This window comes from Diplotaxodon limnothrissa, linkage group LG16 (assembly GCF_057381915.1).
Source record: "Diplotaxodon limnothrissa isolate DT_005_m linkage group LG16, D_limnothrissa_male_GT1.1, whole genome shotgun sequence".
NCBI classification, from domain to species: Eukaryota; Metazoa; Chordata; class Actinopteri; order Cichliformes; family Cichlidae; genus Diplotaxodon; species Diplotaxodon limnothrissa.
The window spans coordinates 30508332-30530072 of record NC_140611.1 but is presented as its reverse complement, the minus strand read 5'-3'; the positions used below and the strand labels follow the sequence as shown (position 1 = coordinate 30530072).

Below are 21741 nucleotides of genomic sequence, written 5' to 3'. Positions count from 1 at the left end.
GAAGTCTGTCGCATGGCAATGCTGAAAAAAACAAAAATCCCCGCCGGTGTGCAACACATAACACAACCTCTGGCGACATCTGGTGGACACACGGTGGCTTCACAAACGCGCATGTGTGTTTGTTTCTTTATTTGCGTAGATTTTCATACTTCAGGATTTTATGTTTGTTTAATTCCTTTAACTCCAATTTCCACTCAAACAAAACTTTTGGTTCTGTAAGAATTGTCTCCTGTAATAAAAACATCTCTTTACCTCTGCAGCAATTATCATGATTAATAATATTATTCAGTTCTCTAAAATATACAAATCTTCAATGAAAAGAAAATATCTACATGTTGATTCTCTTAAACTTGACTTTTAGATTTCTCAGGGTTGTGGGAGGGTTGGATTTGGAGCCTATCCCAGGTAACATAGGGCGAGAGGTGGGGTACACCCTGGACAGGTCACCAGTCTGTCACAGAGATAGCACATAGAGACAGTCACTTTTAATAATTTCTATTATCAATCTCAAATGCTTTGTGATATTATTAATAATTAGACGTATGGAAGTGGACAGTGACGATGGGATCACTGTTGACAAGTTGCTTCTGCTGGGAAGCCATGTCTGTTGCCACTGCAATAGAGGGTGGGTAAATAAAGCTAAGAAATTGTTGATAAGACATTGGAAACTGCTTGTACAGCATTCAGAGACTTGTGAAACCACGTTTTAAGGTGTGAGTGTCTAATAGTAGTCTTGGTAAACTTGTAGTACTCCCAGTTAAAACTTCCCATAGGAGCAGTGACAGTGGGCGCTGCTGCTGTGAGAGGGAAAAGGGGAGCAGCCTCCACTGAGGATGGCCTAAAGTTAAACTGAGGGTTGCAGAACATCATCCTCTGAACTGTTATTTTTACTAAAAACGAATTTCCCTGACACTCCTACGCCAGGGCTGCAGATTGTCACCTCGAGTGGTACATTAAATGTTTTGGGAAAATTTCCTTGTTTGCTGGGATACAACCTGGCACAATGATCTACTTTTGCCCATTTTGAGAAATGGTGTTTGTGATTGATTAGTTATGCCTGTAGAGGTCTTTAGGGGGAGCTCTTGCCACCATACTGAAGATGTTGAAAGGAAAGCTATCCCACCATTTTCTCTCATTTATCCTCTTTTCAGGTATGAAGAGAGAATTTGTACAGCTGTACTATGAACTATTATGTGGGGAACTGTGTTGCTTGTATTTTCTAAACATGCTAACTGAAGTTTGGAAATCTTTTTAAGCTTTCTTTCAGTTTTCAGTGCTAACTGGTGCACCGTACAGTTAGCTAAGCTAAACACTGGCTTGGTGGCTGGCACAGAAATGCATGTCCCCAGAATATATACCACACATACGGGATATACTTTAATCATAGGAAACACATACAGTGTATGTGTGAGATTAACCTTTGCTATATTTCTGTGTCAAACTATCCACTGATATGCTTGTGTTTGTTTTATAACAAGGATTGGTATTAAAAAAGGGACAAATGACTGTAGATGTGTTTTATAAATGTTTATTTCCAGAACATTTGAGGTTCATAATCTATGTTTATGTTTATTGATTTGTTTGTTTAATTTGTTGTCAAGTGTCTTTCAGCAAATCAAAGTTCACAGTGATGGATGTTGGACTGATACGAAGCAGATGCTCACAGTTGGTTTCAAAGGTTTCAGTCGTCAGTTTAAAGGTAAGCTAATGTATTCGATATTACTGTTATTCTGTATTTCTTTACTGGTGTCATGCAGACTGGGGGTTGGAAAGCGGCCCCAATAGCCCTCGTAACATCTTCTTAGCTAAATGTAGCTAGAGCACAGTTCTCAGCCTGTCCAGAAAGACAACTGTAATTCACAGTACACATAATTTTTTGACTAAATGTTGAATGAGTCATTTCCCACCTGGCAATCCCACTTTAACACTGTCTGGAACTTCTTCTGAGTTTTAAAACAAACTTTCTGGAAAGCACTTTCCTGATTTTACTAGAAATATAATTTCCTTTTAACTGTCTTTCAATAGACTAAAAGAATAAATAATAAGACTAAAGTATAAAAAAAGATTGTTGGCACACAGGAGGACTCTATGAAACCCACACTAGCACCAACCAACCAACTCTGAACACCTTTCACTACCAAATGAAGTACAAAACAAGTAAGTCAAGAAAAATAAATTACAAAGAGTATTAACATTTAAAAATTGCCACAGTGGTTTGCCCTGTGATTGCCCTTCTTTTTCTCTACTTACTGCTGAAGAGACAGCCAGGAGGAGATTATAATGATGCAAAGGTAGGGTGAAACATGCAAAAGAATTAAACTAGTAAGTTTGAATTATGGATAGTAGAAGTGTCTCCATGGCACGAAGTATTTTCAGCATGAGGTAAAATCACTCCTCTGGAGTAGTCCATTACCAAAACCAGACCCTGGTACCAACAGCAGAACATGGATGGGTGGATCAGTCTATGTCAGGTGGCTGAAACAGACAGATTAATGTAGCTGTAAGTCTTGTATGAAAATTGGAAAAGCAATAAAGCACAGTAGTTGTTTCCTTTAGGCTGTTACATATGCAAAGATGTGGGAATGTCCTTCATCTATGTTTCTGTATCGAAAATGCTGTAAATAGCCTAAAACATCACCTGTTTAACATGATAGATCCTAAAGAGAAAAAACCTTTGCTGTGAATCACAGCCAGTGTAGAGCTGTTAGAAGAAACACAGCAGCAGATATCAGACATTCAGGGGAGCTCGTCACTCCAGCACCTGCAGACAGAGACACACCAACATGTAAGCTATTCTGCACTGCTGTAAAAATTAGGAACACTTTGAAAACACACATTCTTTACTGATGTGACTGGGTACCTACAGAGGGCTGAATTTAAGAACACCACAAAAACCAGCGTGAAAACAAAATTATACGACAGGCTTGATTGGGGTGACTGTAGCTCAGGCGGTAGAGCAGATCGGAAGGTTGGTGGTTCGATTCCTGGCTAGTCTGCATGCCAAATATTGGGCAAGATACTAACCCCAAATTGCTCTCCGATGCATCCATTGGAATATGAATGTTAGGAAGAAAGCACTTAAAAAGTGTGCATGGGTGAATGCACAAGTTGTATAAAGCGCTTTGAGTGCTCAGAAGAGTAGAAAAGTGCTATATTTACATTTTCCTTAAATTTAATTACAGCAACTCAAAATGGCAATTAGTAGCTTGTGTGGGCGTGGCCAACGTGCTTGCTTGACAACATCAGGGCATGCTCATAACTGGATGATGGTTTACTGTATATCCTGGGGGATTGCTTCCCAGATTTGGACCAGGGTATCACTGAGCTCCTGGTCAGTCTGAGGGGCAACCTGGCAGCGTTGAATGGACAAAAAAAAAGTTCAAATATTTTTCTATTGGTTTTAAGTCACGTGAGAGTGGGAGCCTAATATAAGATAAAACCTTGCAATTTCAACAGCACATCTCAGTCTTTCTACATGATAAATGTGTAAATTACAGAGAAAATTCTGGTAGTTCACCTCCTATACTTTCCTGTATTTATAAAACATGGAATTTTTATTAACTTAACTGAAATTTCTACAGAAGACAATGAAAAACAGGAACCTTTCTGTCATATAACTACTTGTTAAGTACTTGAATGGCTGTGAGGGGGTCTTTATCTGCAGGGAAAACTGTAAAACCTATAAAACTACAGTTAAATTTTTTTCCCTTCCTTCACATTTTCCAAAGCCATTCTGCAGGACAGTTTTGGAACCTTTGCCAGGCCAATTCATGCCTGGGGACTAGATCTTTTGACACCTGTGCCTTAGACTTATTCTTATCGCTGCACATACCTCTATACTGGTTTTAAAATGTTCGTGACCTGAGTCAGAACAGAAATAGCCACATCAGCTTTAAAAGCCTCTTTTTCCAGGAATAAACTACAGGAGGTAAAACTGTCACATGAGAGTTTAAGTCAGTATTACAGGACTGAGTAAATGAGTCTCAGTCGGTGGGACTGCTCGTAAATTGAAGATGAAATCTGTCTCAAACTGAATGTGACTTTCTGCTTCAAGCTCTGAGCTGTGGGGAGGGCGTTTGACACGTAATTTGACATTTCCTCTGCACGAGAACAGATCATTGTTGTTCTACTTCAGTCTGAGACCGGAGATGAAGTGAACAGATACAAAAAGAATACAAAATAAATATGACAAAAAGCAACACTGATAATGCAAAACTGCAGAAAATGGTTGATATCCTGAATTTGTGAGTGAATATTGGAGGACCCTTTTGTGGTTTCCAAATTTTAATAATTTAATAATTCAAACTTGTTAAAAATGCGCTTTAGATGCTTTGATTTGCGCTGATTATGAGTTATAATTTTGGGCAAACAGCAACTACAAATGCATTTATTTTATCATGATAAGTATTCTTGCCATGACAGCTACATAGTAGAGCTCAGAAACTTTAAAGGTTACTCAGTGTTTTGAGGTCCTACTGTTTCACATCCTGATGACAGAGATGTTGAAATAACTGCTGTTTTTGTTCTTATTTGTGGCTAACAGCTTTCTGCATATGAGCTCACCATGTCTAGTTTGCAAAAACAAAAGTGGTGATTATGAAACCGCTCAGCTTCATAACAGCTGCAAACTCCCTCCTCTCTTAATAGTTTGTTTGTAATTTGTTTTCAGCACCAAATAGATTAAAATGGGCGTTACACAGGGTGTAACATCAAGGGGACAGGTTTTCTGTGTCTGTGAAGGGGGACACATTTATACGTTTGGGATGCAAAAAATATAGCCTTTTGAATTAAAATTATTCTTTTTGATACACCTCAAATACTTTTAAATGAACAGTCATTGTCATGCAAGTTGAAAGATGGCCAAGCTTTAACACTGGAAGAGAATAATGAGCTACAACAAGTGGACTCATAGTTCTGGCTTCAAAGCACCTCCGCTACTTCCACTGGAAGAAAAGTGTTTTGACATTGATGTGATAATTATTCATTCTTTCATTCATCAAATTCTTTTGCATTTAATTATTAAACAGAAAAAGTGATCAGAGTTGGAAAATACAAAATATCTGACCGCTAAAAAAATTGATATATGGTTTTTACTGTCCATTTTATTAAATTCTATAAAATAAAAACCACTACCACAAATATTATGTTGTGCAACCTCGAGTGACTGTACTGGCATGTAGATTACATGTGAAATTAGTGAGATCCCCTCTATCTCCAGTTTAACTTTTCTCAGTCCACTGGATGGCGCCAAACATACCTTTGCTGAAAGTGTCGGTGGCCCTCTTTGTCGTGTTCAAAGTCGGGTTGTGGATGAGACAGCTCACGGCCTCGTGAGGACCTGCAGGGATTAGTAGAGTGCTGCGGGAGCTGTAAAGGCGGTCGTGATAATTCTGCATCGTTGTAGTTTGGATGTTCCTCGACTCTACTGATTGATGAGAGCTGGTATAGAGGAGGACCCATTGTATCTCAGGGGCAGGAAATCCTCCTTGGGTAGTGCACACTGCAGTCATTGTTTTCATATTAACATCTAGCCTGGGATTCTGATAAGGAACTGAGGAGAGAAGGGGACAGAAGACCATTTCCATCTTTCTAAAATTTTTTGAATAAAGAAAGTGAATATTACTCTAACAGGAGTAGCGATTCTTCATGCCAGATTCTTCAGAATGACATAACCTCATCAGTCCTTCGACTGGATGAGGTGAATATGTATAATTCCTGAATAGCTTGTGCACTTCAAGCACATCTTGACTGTTTGATTTAAAACCCACTGTGGTTGTGCACAGAGCAAAAATACACAAACTGTGTCTTTGTCCAAAATGATTTGAACCTAGCTGTCACTTGATTACCGATAAATAATCATTACAATCACTAAATGCAAATATTAGCATTGTCACTGTTGGCAGTGCCTGAAAGGAGGAAACTACACATTCTACATTAACCACAATAGCATAAAATCAATGTCATCTCCACTGACTGTAGGTGCTTATTCATATGACAATATAACTTCTCTTTCTTATTTTTGTGAAAAAGACTGAAAACCTTTCTTACCACCGATCTGTAAAGTTACTTGGCAGATCTGTGTGTGTTCCAGGTGGTATTTCTTCATCACGCTGCCGTCCAAGACTGCCACAAAAGCCCAGAAAGTCCTTTCGTTATCTTCAAGAGTCAGGTTTTTGATTATGATGCTGATATTTCCTCTAATTATGTCCTGAGGGAAGGCTGTGACTCTGTGTTTATAGTAGTCATTTACATGCTCAGCCATCTTTCTTCCTTCATTATAGGAATACAACACAAAATCCCTGTTATCTTGCCAATAAAAACGAACATTACTCCAGTCCGTGATATTTTTATTTTGTATACTACATTCGAGGACTGCTGAGTCGGTGATAGTGGTGTTAACATACACCAGTGTTGCATTACCCACTGAAACTGGAAAAAATAAAATAAAATAGACAACTGTTAATGATTGCTACTTCCTCAAATCCTGTGACAGTCTAATACCAAGTACTCTTATCTTTAAAATGAATTTCTTCTCAGATAAGCCAAACGGTACAGTTCCATCATGTACACAAACACGCACACAGCTTTGAATGAAAATGGTCTTATAAAAAGGTGATAGCTTACCGATCGTGAGACTGAAAAAAAGTACAAATAGGATCAACATTTTTGTGAGCCTTTTGTCAAAGAGCAGCGAGTAAAACACGTGTTAGTGAGCACGGACACTAAAAATGAGGTCATGTGCAATGGAGACTAACAAGATGCCTTCTTTTGACTCGACAGTCTTCATCGGGCCTTTCCCCCCAGAATGACTAGTAATAAAGTCTTCATAATACCGAAGTAAAGCTCGGCTGCGGAGAGCAGCTAATATCTGCATTATCAGTGCCCTGTGACTACATAAAGCCTACGTGCTTTGGTTGCCATTGAAGAGGAAGTGAGAGTTGGGTAACGTGTCAGAGTATTAAAGCAGAATATTAAACCAAGTGTACTCTAAGGAGACTCAATAATCTGAGCCTTTCCGACATCGAGAGCTAGAAAATAAAACAGAAGAGTGAGCTGATATTCTCTGTTCAGCTCTGCACGACAAGCTTCCACTCTCTGTCAGACAAAGACGTTCAGATGACTTCCTTAATATTGAGAACCACCTGCCATTAGATGCAGATATGAAATCAGTTTAATATGATAGAAAAGGAAGAACATGACTCACGTGTGTTTACAGATCCAACGATGATACCTGACAGTTTTTCCATTGCCCGCCTAACATAGAAACAGTGTGTGTGAAAACCAACAGGGGCCGAAAGGTAAGATTCTCAAATGGATATCTCATGGTTAGACAAAATAGAAAAACTGTTGCATCAAAAAAAATCACACAACTTCCTGTTGCTCTATTTGCTCTTTTTTTCTTCATTGATTTTGAAGTTGTTTTGTCTCTCTTACGTTTAGCTCCTTTGATCTTCACTTTGATCATTTTTTGCCTTCTTCTCAGTCTGTTCGCTTGCTCTGTGTTCAGTAATCTTCTTGTTGATCTGATACAGGCAGTTTAATTTACACTGCTTTCTGTGGTAGTATCTTTGGTTTCCATTGTTTTTGTATCTTCAATCACCGTACACACACTGCCCACTTTATTAGGTACACCTTGCTAGGTCCGGTGTGAACCTCATTTTTCATTAAGAATTTAATTCTTCATTAAACAAAATACTGGAAATATTCGTCAAAGATTTCAGTTCATATGATATTATACATGATAGCATCACACAATTGCACCAAATGTGTGCACTGCATCCATGATGTGAATCTTTTGTTCGTTAACTCGCGGTGTTATCTTGTTTGGGGCAGCCATGGAAAGGGATGGACATGATCAGCAACAATACTCAGGGTAGGCGGAGTGTTTAAAGCTCATTTGGTGCTAATGGGCTGAAGGTGTGCCAAGAAAATATTCCCCACCCCATTACTAGTCCACCACTAGCAGGAACCGCTGATAAAGGCAGAATGGGTCTGCGTTTTTATGTTGTCTACATCAAAGTCTGACTTGACCATCTGAATGTTGCAGCACAAATTGAAACTCATCAGACCAGATATTGTTTTTCCAGTCATCTGTTGTTTAGTTTTACTGAACCTGTGTGAACTGTACTCTCAGTTTCCCGTTCTTAGCTGACAGGAGTGTCACCTGGCTTTATCGCCTGCTGCTGTATCCCATCAGCATCAAGATTCTGCATTTGCATTTGGACATACTCTTCTGCATTCCCTTGGTTGTAATCGTGGTTGGTCATTTGAGTTACTGTTGCCACTCATTGAATATTTGCTCTCTTACAACCCAAGAGATGTTTGTGTTGGAAAATGATAGTAGATTGTCAGTTTCTGCCTGGCAACAACCATGACATGTTCATAAAATTAACATAAATCACCTTTTCTCCCCATTCTAATGCTCAGTTTGAACATCAGCAGGTTGTTTTGATCATGTCTATATGACGAAATGGATTTAGCTGCTGGCACTTGATTGGCTTACAACCACGCGTCAGTGTCAGCTTCACGGGATGTTTTTGGTTTGTTGTTTGTGTTTCAGTCAGATATGAACATCTTCATCCTGCACCATCATCATAACTAATCATGATAAAAATCAAAGTGAAATAGTATACTACTGTTATGGAAACTACTAATATTAATATATAGTATGTTATATAATACTATTTTAGGTCATATTAGGGCCTTGGAAGCACATCATTGGCAGGTTAGCAATCGCGGCAAGATCCTTGTGTTAAATTGATTGTTTCTGAGCAGCCATCAGAGTATTTAGGGGGATAGGAGCCTTTATATTTTACCCACAATGCACTTGTACTTCAGTTGTCTTTGTTTTGCAGCCAGAAACCATGGCAGCAAAGCAAAGAAAGTCAGCAGTGTTGCTTTATGATGATGCCAAAATGTAAACTTTATTTCTCAAGCCTGTATTACAAGAACGAATCACCGTCAGCACATATATTCTCCTTTTTGCAACTGTCTGCTGGCTGCAGTTGTTAGTTACCAGAAATATTGGTGAAGCACAGTAGGTTTGTGGTCCATGGATCCTTTTTTGTTTTTGTTTTCTGCCACAGATGTATTCTTGCTGACTTTCTGTCTGGGACATAAAGCAGACTCAGTTTGTTGAAGTGAAAGCAGTTCAATTTTTTCCTCTTTGTTTCCTCAGGCATAGTCATCAAAAAGGAAAACTTTGTAACTGATTATAAAATGGCAATGATATCTCAGAAGTAATTAAGAACCAGTCAGACAGCTTGATTTAAGTAGTTTTCTAATAATGTAAGCAGAATGCAGCTAATTTCAGAATTTACTAAACAGCTGTTTTTGTCCTGCTAAGGCTTTACACACCAGAAGCGTTTCATAAAAACGTCACGTAATTCCGAATTTTACGGATCCAAACATGCTGTGTAACCTAAATACACACTGAACGTGTTTGCAGAAAATTCATCCTCAAATAACACACTATGAAAAAAAGGAGTTGACATCAAGCAATGATGAGCTAGTCCTGATTTTACTAAACCAAAAAAGAAACAAACAGAAATTCTTTGTTCCTCTCATTCTCAAGAGAAAGGAGCAGCATGCAGAACTTCATGTTGGGATCCAGGAGCTGAAGCTTTATTGTGTGGATGCTTTAAGCATCCACACTATTGAGTTCCTCTTGGGACTTCCGCACACTTTTTGGCACTTAACTACTTCCACAATTTTCAGCCGATTTTCACCGTTCAAATTTTAAAATATTCTGCTATTTCTGCTAATTCCTGCTATGTCTTTTGGTATTTTTCACTATTATACTTTTTAAAATATTAAGCTTAATTAGTCCCATTGAAATGAATGGGAAACTTCTGCAATTCTGCTAAAATTTGCTTGTTTCTGAAACTTAACTACTTCCTCATATTTTCACGTAGAACAACCATTCAAACTTTAAAATGTTCTCAAATTATTGGGCTATTCAGGTATGATTCAGCTTTTTCAAATCTTTTACCGTTTTACCTTTATGCCTCTTAAAGTTTTCAGTTGCAAAATTGTGATTTTTTTACAAAATACATGCGTTGTTATGGTTGCTATGCACTTGGCTTCCAGTGTGCCACTGAAGGTTTTGCAGTCTTCTCTTCATGTCCGAACAACTTCTTGCTACTTGCTCAATCTTCACTCAACTTCCACAAATTATACATCAAAACGTAGGTATTTTTGCTGGGTTTCCGAAAATGTCACTATCATTGTTGTGGTATTCATAGAACTTTCGCAAATCTCCTCAGACCAACACAATGTCGGAAAACTCTCCATATAAAGTGAATGGAGAGTTTGTTCAAAATCACCGCTGCATTTCTGTAATGAGAGGCATATTCGAATCGTCATATCTCCTTAACGAAGCAAAGTTAAGACATGAGGCTTGTCCCGGTATATCTTCAGACACTCGTGACGCTCACAATTCAAGAATTTCTTTCTCACGTATTACCGTTCTGAAATGAGTTGGACTTGTTTGAGGGTAGGAAATTCGTCCGTCGCTCAGATTTCTTCAGATTTCAAACTCTGGAAATGAACCACTTTTTTCTCTCGGCATAACTTTTTGTTGGATTTCCATAGAGACCTGAAAATTTCCATGACTGTTCACCAAAGCCTGCTGTCTCTTACGGTGAAAGAATGATATCGATACTCCAAATAGATTTCGAGTTACAAAGCGTTGTTTGAGGGCAAGTCAAGCCAGTTTTTGCTTCGCTCTACTCAGTTATGGTGCATTAGAAGTCAAATATCTTTAATAATTCACATTTTAATGATAAATTGTCAACACTGGAAGATTCCCCCATCTCTTCTGAACAAAACGGTGTAAGAATGACCGCTCTAGCCCCTACGGTTAGGAAATTATGGTCATTTGTTTGAGGGGAGTCGTCACTATGAGAAATAGGCTGCAATAATCCTGTGCCTCTCTGTGCTGCGTGTGTAAATAGATGCACCTGTTTTGGCGGGAAAAAGTACACAGGCTCTCTGATTGGTGGATTCAAATTCAGCAGCTCCCAGGCTGACCTAGAAACTTACTTCTCTCTCCCTGTGCATTTTTTTGCTGATTTTTTCATTTAACAAGTATATTTGAGGGACCCTCAGCATGTTCAGCATTTTTTCAGCTGTCCATTTTGCTTTTCCAATTTTTCTGTTTAACTTATTACTATTGTGCTAAATCATACTATTTCTGCTATTTTATAAGATTTGTGCAAAATATAGTATTTCTGCCAAATATAGTATTTCTGATTATTTATAGTTTTTCTACTAAATCATAGTACAGTATTTCTGCTTTTTATAGGATTTGTGCTAAAACATAGTATTTCTACTAAATGTAGTATTTATGCTTAATCATACTATTTCTGCTTTTCATAGAATTTGTGCCTAATATAGTATTTCTGCTAAATTACAGTATTTCTGCTTTTTATACTATTTGTGCTAAAACATAGTATTTCTACTAAATATAGTATTTATGCTTAATCATACTATTTCTGCTTTTTATGGGATTTGTGCCTAATATAGTACTTCTGCTTTTTATAGGATTTTTGCTCAAACATAGTATTTCTACTAAATGTAGTGTTTATGCTTAATCATCCTATTTCTGCTTTTTATAGGATTTGTGCTTAATATAGTATTTCTGCTTTTTATAGTATTTGTGCTAAAACATAGTATTTCTACTAAATGTAGTATTTATGCTTAATCATAGTATTTCTATATATTTCTGCCAGGTCCCCAGGCAGCCAATCCTTTGTGAGGACTTAGACATTCAAATTTTCAAATCAGGGCCTGCACGGTTTCCCAGCCAATCATATATGTGTCCTGAGGCATTCAAATTTGCATATTGGGGCCTTCATGGCTTCTAAGCCAGCCAATCATATCAGGGCTGAGGAATTCAAATCCACAAATCAGGGCCTGCACGGCTTCCCAGCCAGCCAATCATATATGTGGCCTCAGCCATTCAAATTTGCATATTGGGGAATTCGTGGCTTCTAAGTCAATAAGTCATCCATGTCATATATCTCTAAAAATTCATATTTTAATGATAAATTCTCAACACTTGAAGATTCCCCAATCACTTCTGAACAAAACGGTGTAAGAATGACCGCTCTAGCCCCTACAGTTAGGAAATTATGGTCATTTGTTTGAGGGGAGTCGTCACTATGAGAAATAGACTGCAATAATCCTGTGCCTCTCTGTGCTGCGAGTGTAAACAGAAGCACCTGTTTTGGCGGGAAAAAGTACACAGCCACTCTGATTGGTGGATTCAAATTCAGCAGCTCTCTCTCCCTGTGTGTGTGTGTGTGTGTGTGTGTGTGTGTGTGTGTGTGTGTGACAGAGAGAGAGAGAGAGAGAGAGAAAGGCTTTTAATGGGATGACCTCATTCTAAGATTCAAATTCAATATATTTAGACTGGTTGACTGAATTGGATCTTGTGTGTGTGTCTCTCTGTGCATGTGTGTTTCCTTATGTGTACATATTTCTGATTGTGTGGCTGTTATATATTTTTTTTGCTGATTTTTTTCATTTAACAAGTATATTTGAGGGACCCTCAGCATGTTCAGCATTTTTTCAGCTGTCCATTTTGCTTTTCCGATTTTTCTGTTTAACTTATTACTATTGTGCTAAATCATACTATTTCTGCTTTTAATAGGATTTGTGCTTAATATAGTATTTCTGCTTTTTATAGGATTTGTGCTTAATATACTAGTTCTGCTTTTTATAGGATTTGTGCTTAATATACTATTTCTGCTTTTTATAGGATTTATAATAATAATAATAATAATAATAATGGATACTTTATTGATCCCCATGGGGAAATTACTTGTTTTTCTCTGCATTTGACCCATTCACTCAGTGAAGCAGTGGGCAGCCCACTAAGCAGGCGCCCGGGGAGCAGTGTGTAGGGACGGTACCTTGCTCAGGGGTACCTCAGGGTAGCCGTTAAGTGCTTTTTATAGGATTTGTGCTTAATATAGTATTTCTGCTAAATGTAGTATTTATGCTTAATCATACTATTTCTATATATTTCTGCCAGGCAGCCAATCCTCTGTGAGGACTCAGACACATATCACATATCACGGCCTGCACGGCCTCCCAGCCAGCCAATCATATCTGAGGTTTTCCGTTTCCTCTCTCGTCATATCTCAGCGACGGATGTACATAGAGCAATGAAAATCGCAGTCAAAGTACACCAAAGTCCACTGATTCACCCAGTACAAGAATTATGCTTCTAGTCCACCTAGTTTTTGAGTTACACAACGTTTTGTAACTCCAAAAAACGGCGTTTGTCGCCTCTCACCGCGATCTAATTCTGACTACTCATCACCCTGTTTTTCCAAAGCGGCTGCTCTCTTTCCCAGTGGCGCAGTTGGTAATGACACGGGTCTGCAAGCCAAAGATCGTGGGTTCGATTCCACCTTGGTCAACATGTTTTTTTCACTACAAATTAATACACTGTCACAGACCAGTAATTCATATTCATCATTTATTACAATTCTGCAAACTTTTATGATTTTACCAGCTTTTCTAATATGGACCTCACATTCTTGTTAACACTCCATGGCACAAATACTCTTCTCTTTTTCGGCTATTTCTCCCATTTTAAAGTATTACTCCTCCATAATTGTAATTCTGTTAAATCAAAGTACTTTTACTACATCTTAGTACTTCTGCTCAATCATAGTATTTCTGCTAAATCATAGTATTTCTGCTACTTTTTGGTACTTGTGCTAAATACAGTATTTCTGCTAAATCATACTATTTCTACTATATTATATTTTTCTTTCTAAATATAGCATTTTTGCTATATAATTATATTTCTGCTATGTTATAATATTTGTGCTAAACCAGAGTATTTGTGCTGAAACATAGTATTTCTGCCAAATGATAGTATTTCTGTCAAATTATAGTATTTGTGCTAAAACATAGTATTAATTTAAAATTACAATATTCATAGTTCATCATAGTGTCTCCTGTAAATCACAGTATTTCTGCTATGTTGTATTATTTTTCTAAATCATAGTGTTTCTGTAATGTTTAAGTATTTTTGGCTAAATATATTCTTTCTGTTATCTTATAGTATTTCTCCTAAATTCTTGTATTTTTGAGAAGTTATCATGTTTCTGGTAAGTTACAATATTTCTGCTAAGTTCTGCTATGCTATTGTATTTCTGCCAAGTATTATGTTTCCTCTAAGATATTGCAGTTCTGCTAAATTATTACATTTTAGCAATGTTCCTTTGCTTCTGCAAAGTTTTTACAATTTCTGCAACTTTTCAGCTTTTTCAGCTACTTTTTGCATACAGCTTCAGCTTTAAGCATCCACACTGCATTTTCGCAGGAAATGCAAATTTTTCTAGTTGCGATTGCTTTTGCGCATATTTCTGGATGTCAGTGGGGCCAGTTGAACTCTTGTTAGCAGAGAAATGAGACCATACTTGAGGAGGCAGAGAAATAATTTCAAGAGCCGATTGTGACACAACAACAATCAAATGTAACACCATGTTCAACACTTTGACTGTGTCACCACCAGACAATGATGTGATTGGTTAGATGTGTTTGCATGCAACCGAAACACTGGAAAAATTTAGCTTAACTTCAAAAAATTAACGTTGCAAATTCCTCCTACGTAATTTCGTGTTGGGTTGCATCAAGAATAGGTGAGTCATAAAATATTTTTAGTGGACGATATATTTGCACAGATTTTATGTTTCTTGTGTGTAGAGGCTTTTACTCAGAAAAACCACCAAACTCTTTTTAAACAGTAAAAAAAATAAAATAAATTGGGGAACTGATTAAAGTTTTGATTGCTGTCCCCCTGATGTGACCCACTGGTTATGTTTTACTTTGAATTGAAGAAGTATTACACAGTTTAGAGAACAGAAACACAAACAATGTCACAACACAACAGTCTATCCAAATGCAGAGCAGTGGGTCTGTTAAATGAAGCATTCTTGTAAAGCTTTTTGTTTTTAATCATTTATGAGCTTCCTTTTCAATTCATGAATGAGCATATAGAGCCACAGCTCCACCTTAGATAGACTGGGTGCTAGGCTAGGTTTTTGTACTTTTCCAGCCCTGGACTACATGATATCTGCCACTGCAAGCTACAGTAAGTAGGTCCTGATTTGTTTGCTATTGAGGGACCAAGTTGCACCACATAGTGGTGCATAATGTGAGCCAAATTTCAGTCTTCTCAGCATAAAATCCTCACGGGACAGGCTTTGTCAGACAATTTAGGCTTTGAAGATAATGAGGCGAAAGGTAGCAGTGGGTACAAAAGCGATGTAACATAACTCAAAAGGAAGTGAAGCTAAATAACAAGCAGAAGACACAAGACTAACGTTTTGTATTCTGTAATGTAGACCTAAATGCTGCAGAGTATTAATGCACTTTGGATTGGATCCAGATTTACATCACGAAGCTGCAGACGCCCCTCTTGCGCAGTCTGCGGCTCTGCCTTTCAGACAGCGAGGGCTGCGGTTGTTTACGCAGTGTGGGTCTGATTCTTTCTTACAGAAAGAAACATATTCACACATATTCAGAAGTCTGCACGGGAGCTATCTATTCTCTTGTCAGGGTCTTCAAGGAATATTTCATCTAATTTTTTCGGCTTCAAACTCCAATCATCAGGTAGGGGGGTGGGGGGGGGGGGGTCATTCTGGTCCTGGGTATCCTTTAAAAATATTTTTATTGCATTTATGTTGGTCATTTGAACCACATAGTTTCATTTTTTTTCTCCATAAGAAGTGAGCTTGATTCTCTTCCTAAAACCTTAATTTTTTCTATCTATAAACCATATATAAAAAATATATAATATTCATCTAATTGGGATACTTTTATTCTTTATACTGTGTTAATCATAAGAGCATTTATTTATTTATTTTTTAATTCAGGTATTTATTGTCTGCTTTTCAGGCTACTGTCAGTGAAACAAAAAAGTCAAAATAAGACATGAGCCCAGAATTGAAGCATGTTTTGATTTATCTGCTTTAATATTTTATTTTGAGTGACCTGTGGAGCAGTATGGAGAAAATCATCTACATTATTAACACATACAGGTATCATTTACAGTATCCTTCAGTCATAACGAGAATGAGAGCCAAAAAATACAATTAATTAATAAGTAATTAATTAATAAAAGAAAATGTTTTTCTGTTTTTTAACGTTTTTTTTTCCCTTATGTAGTTGAAACTACATTTGCACATGCTCAAACGCTTCCTTCCTGTTTCGTCATTCTGTACATATCATCCTGCTGCTGACAAAAGGACGTTCCTTTTACTATAAATGGAAATGAGTTGTTTCTCCACGTTGTTTGGTATGTCTGAAAATTTGTTATATGCCTTCAAGACACTGCAAAAATGTATGTGAAGCAAAGTGTGCGTATATGTACTTCTTTTAGCATGGTGACCTTTGTGCTTATGAAATCTGCTCTTTCTATTAATCCAGTTTATAATATCATTATTTACTAATCTCATCAGCTGTCTTGTTAGTTGTTACATTCAGCGATAAAAATGTTGCGTGAGACGTGAAAGTAGTTCGAGTGTCGTGGGAGAACTCTTTTTGTCTGATGACCACGTAAGCCAACAAAATAGTGGCTGTCATTTGTCAGCCTAAAAGTTGAAGTGTTGCCTTGGAAGTGAGATCCTGAACCTGAAGGTTGCTCTATGCATCTAACTGTGTGTGCATGTGAAGGGTTAAAAAAACAAAAGGTGACGTGGCCTAGCAGTTAGCTCCATTGTGTGAAGTCTAAGGTATTGTGCAGTTTAGCTCACTGGAGCTGTTTTCCTACTGAGGAAAAGAATAATCTGGTTGAATTAAAGCTTAAAATAAACTGGCTGAAGGGCAGAGCAGGGGAGCTGGAAAACTGCACAGTTGGCAGCTGCGTAGGGTGAGGCTCGGCTGCTCAACCACATCGTGCTCAAACCGTTCATAGAGTGGGTCTACAAGTAGGCCCACTCCGCTACCAGCTGGTTAACCAGCCTGTGATTGAAAAAGCTTCTTTGTGCCTATTACCATTAATGTAGGTCCCATTTAAAGTCTTTGGTGTTGACCTCATCAGGCCATTTTACCAGAGTCCTCACAAAGATATCGCTTTGTATTAGTTCTGGTGGATCACGTAATCTGATATCCCAAAGCAGTGAGGCTGCGCACCGTTTCTGCAAAGAGTGTTGCACAAGCACTGTTTCAGGTCATCTCCCATTCTTCATCCTGAAAGATATACTGACTGACCAGGGTACATGGTTCATGTCTTGCACACTAAAGGAGCTGTATGAATTATTGGGCATTAAATCTGTTTGGACCAGTGTCTACCACCCTCAGACTGACGGGTGGTAGACACTGAACAAGACTTAAAAGCCCATGATTCATAAGTTCATTCACGAGGATAAATGCAGTTGGGATCGCCACAAAGTGCTTGTATTATTCCTTTCTTTTAGCTCAAAGTTACTTGCCAATTGGTAAGGTCTCGTTGTGGTCACGTGGTGGCGTTGACTATAACATCATACTGTCAGACAGGGGAGGAGCCACACAAATATATCACCTCAAACTCTTAAAAGCATGAAGAGAGGCTGAAACCGCTTCTCTGGTGAGCCTGGTGACGGTGAGAGATGAGTTGGGGCTGGCGGTGCATAATTCCACGATTCCTGCCTCCCGCCATTGTGGCAACCATCTCACACAGCCCCAGAGAGCAGAGTAGCAGAGTAGCGGTGTTTTGCAGATTTGTTCTCCACCCTGCTCAGCTATACTAGTCTCATGACCAAATAATGACTCCGATATCTGCGAGTCTAATGATAGTCTTATGAGCACTATTTTGATACACACCCTATTGGTTACTTGAGCATAAGTGGCAAATTGTTCAGAGGGAATTGGCTGAAATGCTAAAAATGGGAGTAAAGCAACGTGGTGTAGCCCCATAGTTCTTTTTGTGAAGAAAGATGGCTCTATATAGTTTTGTGTTGACTACCCTAAGGTGAATCAAGTTTCACAGTTTGACACTTATTCCATGCCCTGGGTCAACAAGCTCCCTGACCAGTTAGGCACTGCTCACTTTTTCTTGATGTTGGATTTGACCAAGGGCTACTGGCAGATTCCCTTGCCCTGCCTGAGTCCAAGAAAAAAACGGCTTCGTGCAGGCTCTCTGTGGGGAACCCTTGCTCTACACGCCGAACTTATCTCCTATTTTGAACTCTTTACACAGGCTCCTGATGTATTTTAAGACTAATTTTAAAATACTTGTACTTACATACCGAGCAGTAAACGGAGCAGCTCCAGTCCACCAGTCCCATTTGGACGTAACTTTTATTGCATTATAACTTGCATTTTTTTCCCATTTTACCAGCTGATTAGTTAGGCTTAAACAAGTCTTCAGGTTATGACGTCTGAATTGAGTGAATCTAAATGGACTTCTTTTAGTCTCAATTTACTGTATAAAGTACAATAAAGTACTACGTTCCACAGGTCAGAAAGTATTTTACGAGATTCAGAGCTCTACTGTCTGGAATGTTGATTTTTTTTTTTTTTAGCTGGATGTTTCTCTGTTTCTCTGCAGGTCTGCTGTTCTGGTTCTTGGTGCCAGTTTCATCAGAAACAAATGGAACCAGAGGGGCACCGCTGGTCCTTCAGTGCCATCACAACCTCAGCGAAAAGTTCATTCCTGAGCAAACCTCCATATACTGGCAAAGTAATTCCAGCGTTCTTCATGTTTTTTCAAAAGGACAAGAGGAATTTCAACACCAAAGTGAGTCATTTAAAAACAGGACTGCAATTTTCCGCGATCAACTGGCCTCTGGCAACTTCTCCCTTGTCATCAATCCGCTGATGCTGAAAGACGATCAGCTCAGCATCGAAGTTGCTTACATACCAGAAAGCAGGACGCTCTGCCAAACCACTGTTCATGTAGCAGGTATAGTTCACCTTAATTAACATGGATGCAAATATCAGTATTTGTTAAATATGTGAAATGCAAACTGTATGTCCAATGGGATTGAAAAGATGAAACCCTTCAGGCAGTGTTCAGGCACATATCTTAAGAATAATAAAACAGGTGGCTCGTGATGATCATTTCGAGTGCTGCATGTATTTATTCACTGAGTTGAGTGATGATTGAGGGATAAAACTAGTGACTAGTTTATGTTTTTGTTAATTTGTACAATAATGATCTCTGATTTCTTAAAATTTGTATGAAAATTCTAACATTTATACATGTGAAAAATCTCTGACTCATTTCCAGCTCGTTTTGAGATGCCAAATATCGTGGTCAACACCATAGATATGATGGCTATGTGTGCAACAAAGGGGGGCTTTCCTGAACCAGAGCTATCATGGATCTCCGTGGACCACGAGGGACATGAACGTACACTTGAACCACCTGATGTCCAGACCCTTGAGATCTACAAGGAAGATGACGGCACCTACAGAGTTACCAGTACTGCCAACATCAGAGGATCACAGAAAGTTACATGCAGCGTTTACAACCCAACTTCAAAGGAGACATTGAGTGTAATTAAAGACGTAATTACAGGTACTCCAAGGATCATTTTTGCTTTTCAGCCTGAAGTTGACTTTTCAAATAAATTCAGAATCCATATCCATAGGTTTGAAATAGATATGTAAACCACTGTGTTTATTAATCAACCAACAATGACAAAAACATAGAATAACTTGAGGTTCAACTCCTGAGGCAGAACTCTAAGTCTTAAGTCACAGTTCATCTTAAACACAGACAAAATTTTTTTTATATATATATATGTAATTTTGCTGTAAATTTAAAAACGCACTGTGAAATTTGAAACTGCCGGAATTACATACATCTCATCCCAGAATAACATCAATTGTAGGTCTGTTTCCCTGTAATTTCATGTCATCGAGCCAAAAGCCTTGACAAGCCTAGAAAATAACCTAATTCTCCATTGCAGACTTAGTAGTAGCAAATCTTTTATAGATACAATTTGAGTGAATGAATTCATAATTATATTAACACTAATCTCTTCAAACCAGAGAAGTTCTTAAAGTAACTTTTTGAAAAAAGTGTGGCCCCCAACAATCCTGATTTGAATTACAGTAGCTTACAACGTTACCATTTTCATGCAAGAGAATTCAAGATGCACATCAATTCCCATCAGTTCGTGGAAGCTTTCTGTGTTTCATTCATACAGATTCCCATGAGCAGTTAACCTAAAGTTCAGTTTACAGTGCTGTTTAGATTTAGATGATTTTTGCACTAAGGATTAATTTTGTGTTGAAGTTGTAGGTAAAGTAACACAACTGACTGTTGTAACTGTGTCTTGTTCCTGATTTACAGATGAAGGCTGGAGTCTGCCTTTGGGAGCTGTTCTTGGAGTACCGGTAATACTTGCAGTAATACTCGGAGCAGGAGCCACCATTGGCTGCCGAAAAAGGAAAAGTCTGTAAACTTTTGAATTTTGCTCCTTTTCCTTTGTAATTATTAATTATGTAATTAAATGTTTAAAAATTGGTTACATCAAATACTGTGCGGAGGATCAGTAACAGCAGTACTGAGTAAAATGTATGACTATATACATCATTAGAAAATGACAAAGTGACTCTGACCCCTTAGCAAACTCTGGTTGCTGGGTAAAAATGTGTTATTACTTGATTGGCTGGTGAGTGGTTGCTTGCATTTGCTATGAAAAAGAGAGTGCTACACCATAAGGTTGCTGCACTTGCCTGTAGTTTGCAAGAAAGACGTCCACTTATCTGCAAATACTACCCAAATACTCTTCGAGTTTTAATGAAAGTGTGTAAAGTTTGACACAAACTGGAAACTGACAGTTTCCATTTAAAGTAAAAAAAAAACCACATTTGCAATGCTTGCAGACAAGTTGGTGTTTTTCATGCAATCACAAGGATTTTTTTTGTGTGGCACCGTATATTTCTTTGCAACCGATTTGACACTAGTGACTGGCAGCAACAACTGGACAACTGAGTACATACTTATTTTGCTTTTTTCTTCCTTTAATTTGCAACCTCTTTGAGAGAATGCACCAGGTTTAAACCGCTGTGGAAAATTAGTATCAATCTCTTAATTTTAGCTCACCTTCTGAAGCAGTTACCAATGAAAGCTACAACACAAAGTTTGTGAGAGAGAAACATTTCAGGGTGTAAAATAACCTCAAACTATAACTTCATGAAGACCACTTTTCCTCCATTGGAACTCAGAACACGAAATTAAGATGTCTCTGCTCTGTGTCAACCCTTTACGCTGTTGAGATCCATTGGAAAAAGATCCACACACAGCTGCTCTGTTGAAAGTTAATACATGAATCATTTTTCTTGCAGGGAGAGACTGTTCAGGACAAAGCCTACAACAACTGAGCGCCAATGAACCTGCACCATTGGAAGACAGCACTCCTGATCCTGCAGCTGTTGTAGTTGATGATGTAGCTAAATAAAGGGAAAACACTAAATAGAAGACATAGCAGGAACTCATGTTTCTGAAATAAAGACCTCATCTATGGAGGACCACAGAGCCACACACACCGAAAAATAGTGTTTTTATTTTAAATTCAATTATTAAATAATAAATAACTTTATTAACGTTTGAATAAGTAAAATAATAAATAAATGAATCTGTAAATGAATTTACAAATGCATAACTTATTGTACAATTCATTATTTAAGCAAAAAAAGTCCTTACTTGATGCACGTGGCTCTTGTGGTGCTCCATATGTTAGCATGTTACCTTCAACAGGTGGTTATAGGCTGAGTCTACAGGCG

The 21741-nt window shown here is 38.0% G+C and overlaps 2 protein-coding genes across 2 annotated transcripts; one reads left to right on the top strand and one right to left on the bottom strand.

Moving 5' to 3' along the window:
• The first annotated feature begins 12 nt into the window (after positions 1–12).
• On the top strand, positions 13–21416 carry LOC146616465 (CD276 antigen homolog). The gene is made up of 7 exons (XM_085375249.1): positions 13–113; positions 1602–1699; positions 2080–2157; positions 18554–18907; positions 19235–19525; positions 20306–20407; positions 21304–21416. The coding sequence occupies exons 1-7, from the start codon at positions 13–15 to the stop codon at positions 21414–21416; spliced, it is 1137 nt and encodes a 378-aa protein (XP_085231375.1).
• Positions 2685–11814, bottom strand: LOC146616466 (CD276 antigen homolog). The gene is made up of 4 exons (XM_085373710.1): positions 11784–11814; positions 6049–6402; positions 5258–5551; positions 2685–2761 (listed from the first exon to the last, which is right to left on the bottom strand). Exons 1-4 carry the CDS (start codon positions 11812–11814, stop codon positions 2685–2687), a joined length of 756 nt encoding a protein of 251 aa, XP_085229836.1.
• Positions 21417–21741: the final 325 nt, after the last annotated feature.

What these genes read in the sequence shown, in the direction of transcription:
- LOC146616465 (XM_085375249.1), top strand. Translation starts at nt 13, where the DNA reads ATGGCAATGCTGAAAAAAACAAAAATCCCCGCCGGTGTGCAACACATA. An exon ending in TTTCAGTCGTCAGTTTAAAG is followed by an intron (nt 1,700 to 2,079) that starts GTAAGCTAATGT and finishes GTTGGCACACAG; the next exon opens with GAGGACTCTATGAAACCCAC. An exon ending in TGGCTGCCGAAAAAGGAAAA is followed by an intron (nt 20,408 to 21,303) that starts GTCTGTAAACTT and finishes TTTTTCTTGCAG; the next exon opens with GGAGAGACTGTTCAGGACAA.
- LOC146616466 (XM_085373710.1), bottom strand. Translation starts at nt 11,814, where the DNA reads ATGATTGGCTGGGAAACCGTGCAGGCCCTGA. An exon ending in AGTAACTTTACAGATCGGTG is followed by an intron (nt 5,552 to 6,048) that starts GTAAGAAAGGTT and finishes TTCTCTCCTCAG; the next exon opens with TTCCTTATCAGAATCCCAGG. An exon ending in CACCGACACTTTCAGCAAAG is followed by an intron (nt 2,762 to 5,257) that starts GTATGTTTGGCG and finishes CTCTGTCTGCAG; the next exon opens with GTGCTGGAGTGACGAGCTCC.